The sequence below is a fragment of the Monopterus albus genome, unplaced genomic scaffold (genome assembly GCF_001952655.1).
Source record: "Monopterus albus unplaced genomic scaffold, M_albus_1.0 scaffold163.1, whole genome shotgun sequence".
NCBI lineage: Eukaryota > Metazoa > Chordata > Actinopteri > Synbranchiformes > Synbranchidae > Monopterus > Monopterus albus.
Genome location: NW_018128043.1, coordinates 639732 through 654841, shown reverse-complemented (window position 1 = coordinate 654841; position 15110 = coordinate 639732). Strand labels below are relative to the sequence as shown.

At 43.7% G+C, this 15110-nt stretch overlaps 1 protein-coding gene across 1 annotated transcript in view; it reads right to left on the bottom strand.

The window, feature by feature from the left end:
* The window catches only part of hecw2b (HECT, C2 and WW domain containing E3 ubiquitin protein ligase 2b), a 72085-nt gene that overhangs the window by 30739 nt on the left and 26236 nt on the right, over window positions 1-15110 (bottom strand). The window contains exons 16-22 of the mRNA XM_020615344.1: window positions 12286-12438; window positions 12103-12205; window positions 11928-12024; window positions 11747-11830; window positions 11426-11535; window positions 11153-11273; window positions 10947-11060 (exon numbers count right to left, since the gene is read on the bottom strand). Coding sequence (XP_020471000.1) covers window positions 10947-11060; window positions 11153-11273; window positions 11426-11535; window positions 11747-11830; window positions 11928-12024; window positions 12103-12205; window positions 12286-12438 — 782 coding nt within the window. The remainder of the gene's footprint in view (window positions 1-10946; window positions 11061-11152; window positions 11274-11425; window positions 11536-11746; window positions 11831-11927; window positions 12025-12102; window positions 12206-12285; window positions 12439-15110) is intronic.

Below are 15110 nucleotides of genomic sequence, written 5' to 3'. Positions count from 1 at the left end.
TGCAGTAACTGATTTTATTTATTGTGTTTACTAATTTGTTACTTGATGCATAAGATTGCACTGATTTTGTTTTTGCTTGAAGTTTAAGTATCTTTTGGTGATGTTGTGTTTGGATTTGATTTTACCTGGAAATACAAAAGATTGCACTTTTTTTTTTTACTTGCACTTTATTGGTTTTTGAATGTATGGCAATCTGAGAGGCTTTTGAACACTACCTCAAGACATTTTTGTTCATGTAAAATATACCTCAGTGTCATGTTCTAGACTTGTTATATTTATCTTTGAATAAAAAAAAATTACCCCCTTAATATTGTGGCAGTTTTTTTCTCCGCGGTATCGAAAATGGTACCGAGTATTGATATTTTTCAAGGTATCGTATCGAAGTTAGAAATTCCAGTATCGTGACAGCACTATGGGGGGAGTAATTTTCCCCCTCCTTGCTCCGTTTGTGTGTGTGTTCTGCTACCTACTTCCTGTATGAGATGTGTGTGAGCTGCTCACTGTGAATGTGTGGTGAGTGTGTATGTGTGAAGGTATAGGATTTACTAACATTGTGTAAATAAGTAACTGTGTTTGTGCTGGTTATTGTTGTTGTTTTAAGGAAAACGAGAACTGCAGCCAATTGGGTGTTAGAACGTATGAGAAGACAGACCAGTTTGGAGAAGCTATATTGTGAGCTATAAATAAATATGAGTGTCTGGTAGGAATTTAAATAAAAATTTTATGATACAGCTGCAGAGCAAGATTTGTACTGCTAGTGGGTCTACAGCCAATTGGAGCTCTGAGAGTAGTCACACCGTTTGGATAAGCTAAATCATATGTTAAGTTGACTGGTGAAATTATAATAGTATCTGTAGAAGCAGACTACTTGCGTCCTCGCAGTTATCGTTTAGGTTAAATTTGTTTGGTGTACCTAGAGAGTAAGAAATTGAATTAGTTCAACTGTGAGGGGTGTATGAAACTGGGTTTTGTCGAGATTTGATCAGTTTTGACGTTAACCTGGTCTTCTCCGAAAGGAGAACAGTTCATACGGTTTTGTTGGCCAGCTATAGTGAAAGCCCACTTACAAGCACTTTTAGAGTTTTAAATAAAAGTCCGGACTTAAGGTGTGTGTTTGAATACAGGCCTGTGTGTGTGTTGAGATAAACTCTTCTAGTGTTGAGAGGAGTGTGTGTGCAGGGTCAGATGTGAGTGTGCTGACTGGTTGTGTATATGTGTTGTAAATTGCTTCATGTTCACTGAAATGTGAAAAAGTTTGCTCAAGAAATGCATACGGTGTTAAACTGAAGGTTTATATAAGTGGATAGATAAAGATATACTGAAAATATACTGTATATACATTGTGTTAAACTGCGCAGTTTTGCTTTTGGGTGTGGTTTGCTCTGTGTGTGTGTATGTGTGCATGTAGCTCACTCTTCATATGGGTGTTCACTGTGTGTGTGCGTGAAGGCGAGTATTTTAACTGTGCATGTAGAGGCGCGTGCGTGTTTTTTGGGTGTGGTAAAGGAGTCTGGCATATTGATAACTGTATATTACATTCCTGTTGTTTCCATTATTATGTTTCTGTTGTTGTTATCATAAGTTCAGTGTTTGTGCAGTTTATATTTTATAAGATTTGTGTTTAGAGGGTTATAATCTTGCGGTTCTTTTATGCTGTTGACGTCATGGTCTGGGGTCAGCGAATTGCAGTGTGACGGCTGGCTTGTGCATGAAGATTGATTATTGGTAATTGCCGTTGTGGTGATAAACGCATAAGTGGTCAAATCTTCTCTGTCACTGTGGTTGGCTTGTAGGGGAGTAGTTGCTCTCCATGCATATCTGTCCAACAGGTAGTCTGTCGGTGGTCCGCTCTGTGGCTTGTCCTCCGGTATACTGGAAGTGGTGGCTTGCTCTGGGCTGTGGCTCCGCCTCCCCCCGCCCTTCAGTGGTTTCTGTGAGAGTTGCATGTGCGACGTGCAAAGAAGCACAGACCGGGGAGAGCAGCTCAAACAAGATTGAAAGGGAGAAAACGAGCTAAAGTAGCTGAGGGTTAAAATAAGTCTATTTTCTCTATTTTTGCTAATTGGCACATGTTGTATTTGTTCCTTTAGACTTACATGCACATTTATATTTACAATATATGCACTTTTATGTTCATTAAGGTTTAAACTACAGGGAGGATTGAGAAAGCTACAGCAGCTCTAACATAGCAGAGTTGCTTTAAGTAATTAAATTTGATTTTTGGTTGCAGCTGTTCAGTTGTACTTCCATATTTATCCATTTATTAAGTTTTTCATATCCCATTAAGTTTTTCGTATCATTCGAATTTTGGGGTGTTGTCAATTATTCAACAGTGTATTGCAGTGGCATATAAATACACAGATATCTTGCTACAGACATATAACATAACTAAGCAGGGCCATGGAGTCTGGAAAACTGAAGAGCACGTCTCCAGTGGTGGTTTTAGGTAAGAATTTTAGCCACGACAGGTGACTATGTGATGAAATCTGAGAAGTCAATTTATCCAGTAGAAGAGCTGGAACAGGCGGCCAGTTTTGGACGGCAGGAGAAGGGGGGTCTGCAGGATGAGCTAGAAGATCTGCCAGAGGCTTATTGGCGAGGACTGAATCTCACACAGTCCCTCGACCCTCCGCCTGTGCCCAGTAAGGTGTCTACTCCTAAGAGAACTGAAGAAGAGGAAGAGGGATATGATCATGGAGGAGCTAAACCAAAGCCTCCTCATGTCACAACAAGGAAAAAAGGAGGTCAGCTATCATCCCAAGCTCGCAGAGGGGATCATTCCTCGCCAGAGGAGGAGCCCAAATGCCTGTGCAACAGTTAAGACTGGTGTGTAGTGATTAAAAATCAAGACATCCAAATGGAGCTGAAGATGCATCATCATACCCACTTTACCATACCCATCACACCCACAGTTATGTAAGGGTGAGCTAAGTGTTTATGTAAGCTTGATCTGTTTCTCTTCTCTTGCTCAAGCAAGTATATCTTGGGCTGCGTCCTCCTTGTTTAACTTATGGGTAAACATCCCGAGCGACTTCCTCCTTAGATGGGGAATGGACATAGCTTCAGCCTTATGTGAACTGTTCGTGTGCTCTGTTCAGGTTTAGAAAAAGGAAATGTGCGCTAGGTCAATACGACCTAGAAGTTCATGTATTGGACATCTTAGACAATGCTCGGACTGTGGGCTGACTGACATTTTCAACTGGCATCGCAACACATTGTGGGCAGCTTTGAGACTGCAGTTTCCAACTAGAGTCCAACCTGACAGCATTGTGGCAACTCTGATTAAGGATGATGAAAGCCCGCAGGCTTATGTGCACCTCACTTGAAAGGAGTGGATAAGACAGACCGGCGCAATGCCTGAAGAGGATATTTTTCACTGACAGGCTCTCAGAAAGAGAATTGTCAGCGGATTGCCCCAGGCTGCTCAGAGTAAGTTGGGTGATGCTGTGGGACTGTATAACATGCCATTTGAACAGTTCACTGATTGTGTGGTGGATGCTGTGACAAAAGCACGTGCCAGTGCATCTCACCAAAAGCAAGCAGATGAGGAAGCAGCGAGAAAATTGACTCACCAGCAGCTGGTGAGATGCTTTGTGCAAACTGGATTGTGACATTCGGTGCACCCCGGCTGGGGTGCTTGTCGACACTGCACAGAGCCAAATGACTGTGAGAAAAGCTGAGGCAGTGGTTTACTGGCTCGGTGATTTGAGTGACACCTTTATGGAGCCAGCTACAACATGGATGGACTTCATTAAAGCCAATATGCCAGAAGCCTTGTCCCCCGCTTGTCATCCTCACTGCACTGTCCAATACTATAAATCTGGATCCACAGCAAAGCCAGACATTTGGCTTAAGGACCAGCCAGAGACGGTTCAAATACAGTCTTCTTCCATTGTGCTCGGCAAGCAAGGAGCTGCAATGGTAGTAGAGAGATCTGTATCTGGACCAAGAATACAAAATAAAAAACAGCGTTCCACATGTTACACTGTTGGTAAACCCAGGTTATGAGCCAAAACATTTGGGCCCAATGATTGTAGAGACAAAAGAAGCAAAATTTGCACCAACAGACAACAAAAACATTTGGCTGAGTGAAGATAGATCTTTTATTAAGATATTCATCTCTGCTTTAGGCTGGGCTCATCCTCAGGTCATCCGACTCCCCTGCCAACCTGTGTTCTGCCATCAACATTCAGATGTTGAAAAAGAAATGGTGGCCAGAGTGCCAGCAGAGTTATGGTCAAAACATGACACTGATGTGGGATTCATTAAGTCCGCACAACCCGTGGAGGTAAGGTTGAGACCAGGTTGCAGACCTCTATGGAGACCGCAATATCCGCTAAAACCTGAGGCAGAGGCAGGCATTGAGCAGACAACACGAGGCCTGCTGGAAGCAGGTGTGCTGGTGGCTGAACCGAATCCATGCAGTAACACACCAATTTTGCCAGTAAAGAAAGCTGACAAAAGTAAGTATACAGTAGACTAGTGCATGACCTGCGAGCTCTAAATGAGGTCGTGGAAGGTTTTCAAGCTGAAGTTCCAAATCCACATGCTCTGTTGTCAAATGTTCCATCGGACATCAAGTGGTTCACGGTGGTTGATTTGTGTTCTGCGTTCTTCAGTGTGCCACTAAGCGAGAACAGTCGGCGCCTTTTTGCATTCACGTATAGGGGACGCTCCTATACCTATACGCGAGTTCCGATGGGTTTCAAACATAGCCCACATGTGTTCAACAAAGTCCTGAAAGAGGACATGGAGGACTTGGCAGATAAGATCTCGAGCACTGTCCTCCAGTACGTTGATGACATCATTCTGTGCGTGCCAGATTTTGCGACGTGCCACCAAGACTCCATGACCTTGTTGACAATGCTAGCTGAGAAAGGACATAAAGCCTCTCTAGACAAACTACAGTACTGTCAGAATCAAGTGGAGTACTTGGGTAGACTGAGCCGAGAAGGGACACGAGCTGTGTCCCCCTCACAGTTGCAAGCGGTGTCCAGTCAGAGACAGTGAAGGAGTGAGGAAAAACCATGAGGGGCTTCTGGTGGCCCCTAATGGGTTGCTGTCTTTGTTGATAACTGAAGCTCATGGGTTGAGCCATGAGTCCAGAGGTGAAGTGCTGAGGAGACTTAGAGAGTGGAATTTTTGGGCTCCAAAGCTGCAACAACATGTGGATGGAGTCTTAAGTCGATGTGAGACATGTCTGAAGTGCAATATTCGATGGGGCGTGGTTCCACCTGCGGGACACCTGCCGGTCCCAGACGGCCCATTCATGCACTTGACCGTGGACTTTGTGAACATGGTCAGAACAGTGCAGGGCAAAAGATACATGCTTGTGTTTATAGATCACTTCAGCAGGTGGCCAGAGGCCATGCCTGCTAAACACAAGAATGCAGAGACAGTGGCTAAGTTTCTGTGTAAAGAAGTTTATCCAAGGTTTGGCTTGCCCATTAAAATCAGTTCAGATAGTGGGAAGGAGTTTGTGGACAAAACAGTGAAGTGTGTTTTGCAAAAACTAGGAATCAAGCAAGTTATGGTAGCGTGTATTGTCCAATTTCACAGTCTGATGTTGAAAGATGCAATGGGATCCTGAAAAATAAACTGCTTAAGATTTGCATGAGCACTGGGTTAAACTGGGTAGATGCTTTGCCGCTAGTGCTCATGGCATGCAGAGCAAGCGCACACAGAACGCTGGGGCTAACAACGCATGAGGCTTTGCTTGGCCGGCCAATGCCTTCACCAGTGTACAGAGCAGTGAAGGGTCCATCTTTGGACATCTTGACAAATGACATGAAGTCATATGTGAAGCAAATGACTAACATACACAGGAGTATCTCCTCCCGTGTTGTTTCTCTACAGGCTAGAGAGGTCCAGGAGGACGAAAAGCCCAAAGTGAAACCAGGAGACTTGGTGTAAGTTAAAGTATTCAGAGGAAAACGGGACTTTCCTCAACGTGAAGGTCCATACGAGGTGGTCAGTGCAACTGCCCGTGCAGTGCAAGTGAAAGGTTCACCTACATGGTATCATCTAAACCACTGTGTGAAGGTCCCTAAGGACACAGACAGTTCTGAGGCGGCAGTGGTGCCAAAAGAAGAAAATGAACATCACCTGGAGCAGCAGCCAGTGTCAGAGGAGGGGAGTGGGCTTGATACTCCTCCTGACAGTGATATTGGTCATGATCCAGCTGTGCTTCCACTTCCTTGACTCTCCAGAGGAGGGAAAGCAAGGGAAAGATGATGGAGCTGTGGTAAGAAGTAAAAGGGCTGCACCTAGGGAATGGCCAGGTGTGCAAGAGTGGACATCGAACGACCAAGATTGAAGATATACGGAGCATGATACTTGGGTTGCGCATATTGTATGTCTAAGCAACCCTGGACTTCGAGCATAGACAATTTCAGTCTCTTTGTGTAGACAGATCAAATACCTGGAAGACTTGTGTGTGGAATTGAGTGGATTTCTGGATGGCTGGCAAGCAGACCCCCTGACTCATGGGGAGAAGATCATTATTCCATCAGAGTGAGGGAAAGAGAAGTTAATTGGCATGATGTCTGGGTGATTAGAGTAGGATTTAAGCCACCATTGGGACAGCGAAATGAGACATATAATGTCACATGGAGTAAGGTCACCAGCAGAATGACAAGTGCAACTGAAGAATCTGTAGTCCTGCAACCCCCAAGTGGACCAGTAGAAGACAGCAGATCAATTGTCGCAAGGACTTTGGCTGCAACTGCCAAACCAGTTTCGAACCAGGAGGAAATGACAGTGAAGTCAGTTGAAGTGATCGTTACAATGATGAGGACAATGTCAGCTGAAAAAATGACTGTGCCACACAAGCGGAAGACTGCTGTGAGGAGTGCTGAGCCTGAAGGAACGGGTAGTAACTCCAATAGCAGTAGGTTAGATTGGGTCTGCAGGTCAGTGGCTGACAGGGCTGATGGCTTTAGGCCAGGAGTAAAAGGAGTGCCATTTGATCAGTGGGAAGATTATGCAGCGGAGGAAGAGCGAGGTCTTAGTGACATCCTGGAACAGAATAGTTGGTACAGGTGGGTCCAATTTGCAGGACAGCTCAATGGGAAAGAAGATTGTTACATCTGTACCAAGGCTAGGTCAGAAAGTTTGTTTGTGCTGAACACAATGTTCAGTTGGCAGGAGTGTAGTCGTGAGGTCTTCAAGACTAATTTAAACCCACGACCGTGGTGCAAGGCTGAGTGTCTGTCCTTTCTGGGCTCACCATCATACCAACTGGTGGCCAACTTCAGAGCAGAGGGGAAGACTAATGTCCAGCGATGTAGAGAGTTAGATGTGACTATAGGAGAAAGAAAAGCAGTGCTGGGAATGCCACATGGTGTTCCATTGATACCAGTAGGACGGTTTGAGTGTGTTGAAAAAACAGGAGCGGTACCTGTAGGGAAGGTGAGTCTTAACCAGTGTAGTTACAGGTGGAAGCTGGACACGTTGAACTGTACAAAGCCAAACTTGCACCCAGCTCTCCAGTTAAGGGGAAGTTCTCTGTATGTGCAGGTCCCAGGTTGCCCTTATTTTGACCAAAGTGTAGCTGATCATTTCTGGTGGTGTGGTGGACAACATTTGTATTCAGTTCTCCCAATCAACTGGGAAGGTAGATGTGCTAGAGTGCAGGTGGCTCAGGAGTTGATTACCTTTGTCTTGGTGGAGCAGGCTAGAAATGTTAGTGCTAGAAGCAAGAGGGCGTATTTGCCAGATCCCAGAGTGTATCTCGATGCTATTGGCCAGCCACGTGGAATCCCAAATGAGTTTAAAGCCAGACATAAGATTGCATCATGGTTCGAGTCTATCTTACCCTGGATAACTGCTAATAAAAACACTGAGTGGATAAACTACATTTTTTACAACCAACAGAGATTCATTAACCGCACAGATGAGGCTCTAGGTGCATTAGGAGAGCAGGTGAGTGCTACAAGTGCTGTGTCCTGGCAGAACTCTGCCACACATCAACTTAAGACTCCATCCACATGTTGTTGCAGCTTTGGAGCCCAAAAATTCCACTCTCTAAGTCTCCTCAGCACTTCACCTCTGGACTCATGGCTCAACCCATGAGCACTCTGTGTGCTCTCATAGGAGAATACTGCTGTACTTATATACCAGGACATACAGCTCCTGAGGGAGCTTTCACAGAGGCTATGAAAAAGCTTAGGGATTTGAAGTCTGAAGTAATGGATAATGCTGGTAAGGATAATAACATGGGTTGGATAAACTGGTTAGTGAACACCACCAGTGGCTGGAAACAGGGGAGGGGGAATTGTCTTTATTGGGGTAGTGGCTAATGGGTTTTTTCTGTGGTGTTGTCGGTCAGTGATACTTAGAGCAGCTGAGAGAAAAACACTGCAGATGGTAATGATGGCGCAGGAAGTGAAGCAGAATCAGGCTGCAACAGAGTTTGAAATGGATTGGCTGGACATCAGAGGAGAAGACGAAGAAGAGCTCTACCAGGTGGCGACCGAGTGAAACTGCAGGAGGATGAGCTGACGACGGACGATGGATGACATCACATCACATTTTCATATATTCAAATTACAGATGAATCAATTACATATAATCATTGTTACACTTTTATTATCCAATTATTTATATTACTGAGTATTCCCATTTAATCATTTTCATTTTATTTCAGCAGATGATTGCAGAATTATGAGTAGGAGATTTTTTGAGTATAGGTGTTTATGTGTAATGGAACTATATTACAGCATGTTACAGTATGAGCTACACTAAACATTACAGAATATTTACACACTAGTTTAAGCATATTATTCATGTGTATGATATATGTGTTATATTTTGAATCTCACTATGTCTGTTATCTGTTTGCTCTCAGATCCAATGCAGGCCCTTCACCCACAAAAAGGCATCAAGCCAGGATGCCTGGGGGTTACTCGGGAATTTTCCTTCACCAGAGAAAGTCAAATGAATGACTCAAACGACGCCAATGTTACAAAATTATTGTTTGTGAAGGTTTTTCGCCCAAGTCTGCATGTTAAGTCTTGATGGAAAGATCTGTGTTAAGTTGTCAGGAAGTGTTTGCATTGAAGCTGTTTGTTTTACAGTACAGACATGTGTATAGTTAAAACTGTGTTGTTATGTGTGTGGGAAAGAGGATCACCTGGTCGGTTATTCTTTCTTTTCTATGACTGTTTATTTTCAGTGTATTATATGCTAAAATTAGAAAGTTGTGGAATTTAGCAAATTAGAAATTAGAGTAGGGAGTTTTGCCACGTTACAGTAGTACTTATTGTGCTTACGAGCATGGTTTTTTTTTTAGAGTGTAGGGAGTTGGTTTAGTGTAGAATTGCTCTGTTAGATCAAAAGTTTGTCTCTGTAATAAAAAGTTGATCTCTATTTTCCTTTTGGATGCGGTAGGACGATAATGTTTAATGTTACTGTTTAATTAGTAATTTGTAGTGTTACTGGAGCTTACTGATTAGTATCAGGAAGTGATGTATTCAGATATATGTCTTTATGAATGTTCTTGTCATGTTCTTGTCATTTTTCTGTATGTGTTTGCTTTAGTTTGTCTAAGAGTTCCGTAGTTCTTAAAACTACGGGAGGAGGGGATTCTGTAGTGGTTAAAGCAAACTGAATATAATCAGAACAGGATCAGAATATAGTTAATAGTTAATATTACTTAATGCACAACATGTAGTATGGTCAGGGTGAACTTTCTGCAAGGATGTTGGGCGCCATTCATACATTCATTTTCTACCGCTTAATCCCTGAACGGGGTCACGAGGGGGGGCTGGAGCCAATCCCGGCCGGCAATCGGGCGAAGGCAGGGTACACCCCGGACAGGTCGCCAATCCATCGCAGGGCATGTTGGGCGCCAAACTTCTTGTTTTTTAGCACAGTGTGCAGGGGGTTCCCAAAAATAGAGAAGTGTAACCAGGGTGGGGGCCCAGTTGGACGTCAAGATCTGGACAATCACAGGAAGTGGGGAATGGCCATATAGTTAGCTGCAGAGTTGATTAGGTGCGTGTGTGAAGACCCGAGGGGAAGACTAGAACCAGTGACTGACAACCTAACTTTCTCTGCAGAGACTCAGACTGACACAGGTGATTCTGTTTCTCGCCCTCTCGATCATAATCATAAAATATTGTTCAATAAATGATAATTGGTACTGTAGTGATTCTCCTTGTGTATTATTAATTCTTGCGACCACACTGTTAATACTGCTTATTTTGTTATATTACACAGCCTTATGCTGCTTTACTGTTTACTTGCCCCTTGCATGGGGATATGCACATACACATTGAGAGTCGATGTAAAACTTGCAACATTACATCAAGAGTGAAACTGCAAATATTATCAAATTATATTAATTTAAATATGATGTTCAGTTGAGTGAATTACTAATACACAAATTAACAGCATTTAACTATTTGTTGAGATAATATTATTATGAAATGCCAAATGACCAGTTTCAATGAACAACATAAATAAATGAATGCATCAGTATAGCTAAGTATAATTCCTTTTATGGTAAATGGTCTTATACTTGTATAGTGCTTTTCTACACTTTTACAGCGCACTCAAAGCACTTTCACACTACTTGGCCATTCACCCATTTGCACTCTCACAGCTCACACACCGGTGTTATCACAGGGAGCAACTGGGGGTTCAGTTTCTTGCTCAAGGACACTTCGACATGTTGACTGGATAAGCCGGGACTCAAGCCACAGCCGCCCCCTGCTTACTGACCTCACTGCACTCCTGAGCTCAATGGGATTTTGGAATGAGCAAATGTTTAAGGAACAATTAACACCAATTAGCATTCATCAAAGCTGGGGAGTCTATTATTGTGTGAATTTCTGTTCTAACAAAGTTTCAAATAACATATTAGCCAAACTGTCCAGGAAAGAGTTGCAGTCATAGATATGGGTTTCATGCTTGTTCTTCTTCTCTACCCTCCACCTACTTACCCCTCCTCCCCAACAAAACTGACATAGAGCTTGCTGCGCTGCAGGTCTTTACGGGAATAACACATGATCTGGTTGAAGGCATCTTCGAGCAGATGGTCACGACGGATGATCAACCTGACACACACACACACACACACACACACACACACATTATTATACAGAAACAGAAGAAGAATTGTTGCTCTTGTCATACAAATTACACTTACTTTAGTTTCCCTGGTCCTTGGCCATAGCCTTTAGTTTCAAGTTTCCTGTAGAAGTTACGCAGTTTGGCCTCAAAGTCTCTCTTGTAGGGTGCTGGAGCTCTGGCATTAGCTCTCTGAGTGCCTACAGGAAAAGGTAAAGAAGGAATCAGATACTCAAAGCAAAAAAAAACAACTAATCTTCAAATTTCAAAATGCCAAACAGAGGACTTGAATCCAATAGTCTTTATGAAATAAACTGTATTGTAATTCAACACATGCACTTGTCTCTCTTACCAGGTGAGTTCTGTGGGGAAGAGACAGGGGATCCCCGAGGTGACTGACAGTAGCCTGGGTGAAGTAAGGCATGAGGAGGCACGTAGGACATGACTTCATCTTCAAACAGACTGCAGAGAAGAGCAACAGAGATAAAGAACCTGAATCAACTTAATTCAATAGAGCACCTTAGGCTGAAAGTAAGAAAGAAGAAACAAGAGAGGAAGGAGGGAAAGTTATACACAACTAATTCTAAAAGACAAGCAAATTAAAAATAGAAATATTGGTATTGAAGAAAAAAGAAACTAAGAATTAAATAAGGATTAATGGATAATGTTTTACCTTAGCAGCATGACAAGGTCTGCGTCTCCTGACAGCCTGGCCAATCCTGACACTCCATCTGTGCGGATCAGCTGCACCTTCTCCCTGTGGTCATAGCAATGACGTTCAGGACTGTATCCTACTATTAGCAGTGCTCCATACAGGAGCTACCGCATAGATCATTTAATCTTGGTGTGTATACCTGAGCGAATGGTTCCTGCTAAAGTCAGGCTGTCTCTCCTGCAAAATCTCAAAGATGTTTGGTTGTCGAAGAAATGCCACAATCTTGTCGTTGTAAGCTAGATAAAGAGTGGACAAACTTGTTCAACGGTTTTTATCATCTCTGAGCAGGGGTGTGTTTGTATGTCTGTACTGACCCACTGGCATGATGTCTTGGCACTGCCCCCTGCTGGCAGAGGTGAAGGTACTGGAGGGCCGCGGCAGGACTGGTGGGCCGGTGTGACGAGGGTCTTCGCCCACCTACAGGGACAAGTTTGTTTCCCTTTTTGTTTCACATGACGGTTTTGGTATCGTGCCTTAAATGCATGTGTTTTTCTTACCAGTCGTCGTGGGCTGACCTCCCCGGCACTGTGGCTGCGTTGGCGGGTCAAGTGCTGGCGGTGAGCCAGGACGCTCGGGGGCCGAGAGCTCTGGAGAGGCAGCCGGGGGTCGATGAAGGTGGTGGCACGGCAGTTATGGTCCACAAAGAAAGGCTGCATTCACATACACAAACCATCCGGTGTTTATTCTACAGTTGACTAAACAATGTACATTTCTTTGTCAGAAAACTTCAAATATTTCATCACACATTTTCATACATCAGTGTGCTGCTCAAGACGTTTTAAAAGAGAAAAACAATTTGCTTGAATTTATCTCATATGATTTTTTCAATAAAAAGTTTGTCATTAAAAATTTATATCATTGAAAATCTAGAATCAACAAAAATGCTTTCATGGCTTGACACAAGATGTCTCCTACTTTAATGAAAATGAAGCTGCATATTGGAGTAAGACGGGTTTCCAAATTGGCTGTAATGTCACTAAATTCTGCTTGCACTCACCTTCTTCCCTCAGCAGATGAGGGATTTGACTTTTCCAATGTTACAACTCACTTTATTTTTGTGGAATCAAAAACATTTTGTGGCACAAAATGTATTTTGCCCACAAAACAACCTCTAGATCAGACCTGGGCATTTTACAGCCCTTTGGTTGACTCTGGCCGGCCCGTGTAAGGTTAATTGGAAATTACAAAATAAACGTATTTTTTAATTTCACCTCATGCATGGACTATAGCTACATTGCTTTTATTTTGAAGTTGTTTTTATTCACGTACATAATACGTATATCAAGATGTACGCAAGATTGGATTGTTGTCACACACCCTCAAAAATGTCCGCTCATGCTAAAAGAAGAAAGGTAGATGCCGAATGCAGGGTTTTCAACAAAAATTGGACTGCTAAGTATTTATTTACTGAAGTCGTGGGTAAAACTGTGTGTTTAGTTTGCGGGGAACAGATCTCCGTGTTTAAGGACTACAATGTGAGTCGGCATTACCAGACGAAACACGCAGAGAAATACAGAAACTTGACTGATGCTCAAAGGGCGCGAACATCGGAAGCTTTACTCGCTAAGCTGCAGAAGCAGCAAGGCCTTTTTACCAAGCTTCACACATCCAGGGATGCAGCAACCAAGACCAGCTTTTTACCAAGCTTCCCACAGCCAGGGATGCAGCAACCAAGACCAGCTTTGTGATATCCCACAAAATTGCTAAATACGGTAAGCCATTTTCGGAAGGGGGAGCTTGTTAAAGAGTGCTTGATGGTGTTAGGTAATTTTTTAGTCAGACTCTAGGAAGAGTCCTGGTGGTTCCAAACGTCTTCCATTTATGGATGATTGAAGCCACTGTGCTCATTGGGACCTTCAATGCTGCAGAAATTTTTCTGTACCCTTCCCCAGATCCGTGCCTTGATACAATCCTGTCTCGGAGCTTTACAGACAACTCCTTGGACTTCATAGCTTGGTTTGTGCTCTGACATGCACTGTTAACTGTGGGACCTTATATAGACAGGTGTATGCCTTTCCAAATCATGTCCAATCAACTGAATTTTTCACAGGTGGACTCCAATCAAGTTGTAGAAACATCTCAAGGATGATCAGTGGGAACAGGATGCACCAGAGCTCAATTTTGAGTGTCATCCAGCACGGTTATTTTTTATATATCCATGTGATCCGCCTCGTCTCTCTGAGTTCCTGGTTAAAAGAACTGGGTAATATCTTTCAAAGTCCTACGAGGTTTGAGCCTTGGAAGCTCACCGTTGAGAAGTACTGAAGATCCACGGGATCAGAGCTTTGGAAGCTCAGTGATGAAAAGTACTGGTGACCTATGGGGTCAGAGCCCTGGAAGCCCAGTACAGACAGTACTTAGACCCAAGGGGTCAGAGCTCGAGAAGCTCGGTACCGGTACCAAGGGCCTTAGAGGTCCTGCTCAAGGAGCAAAACAGATGACTCAGAAATCCGCTGAGAGCGGTCATGTACATGCAACAAAGTTGAGCCTGCAGACCATAAGAGAAATCCAGGGCAAAGCGGCCCCTACAGAGAAGCAAGCATGGCTTGGCAAAGGAGCGACACAGGATTCCACAGGACTCTGGAGGAACCATGAGGGCCGTATAGTGGCCCCAGCAGGGCTGCTCAGCCTGCTGTGTCAAGAGGCGCACAGTAGAGGACACTGCGCGAGCTTCAAGATGAATTGTTGTGCAAATCAGTGCTAAAAATTAACCATGTTATTGATGTTGTTACTAAAATAGTAAACTTCATCAGGGCACGGGCATTGAATCACAGACAATTTGTCGCACTTGTGGAGGAGCATGAGACTGAGCATAGTGACATTGTCTACCACACAGCTGTCAGATGGCTCAGCCTGGGCAAAGTGCTAACAGGAGTTTGGGACCTGAGAGCAGAGATTAGAGAGTTTTGTGAGACGAAAGGCAAAGACATCCCAGAGCTCTCAGATGAGGACTGGATGGCAGATTTTGCATTTGCTGTTGATGTGACTGCACTGATGAATGAATTGAACACCAAACTGCAAGGCAAGGGCCTTTTTGTTCATGAAATGCACAGCCTGGTGAAGGCTTTCATGAGAAAGATGCAGTTTCTTTCAAGCCAACTGGAGAGCAACACTCTCACTCACATGCAAACCCTGAAAGAAGTCACACCATCAGCTGATCACTGCCGCAGGTACTCATCCATGTTAGGAGCATTGCATGGTGAGTTTTCAAGGCGATTTGAGGATCTCAGAACAATCGAGGATGAAATGCACATGATTTCCTCTCCCTTTACCTGCAGTGTGGATAATGCACCCAGTGATGTTCAGCTAGAACTCATTGACC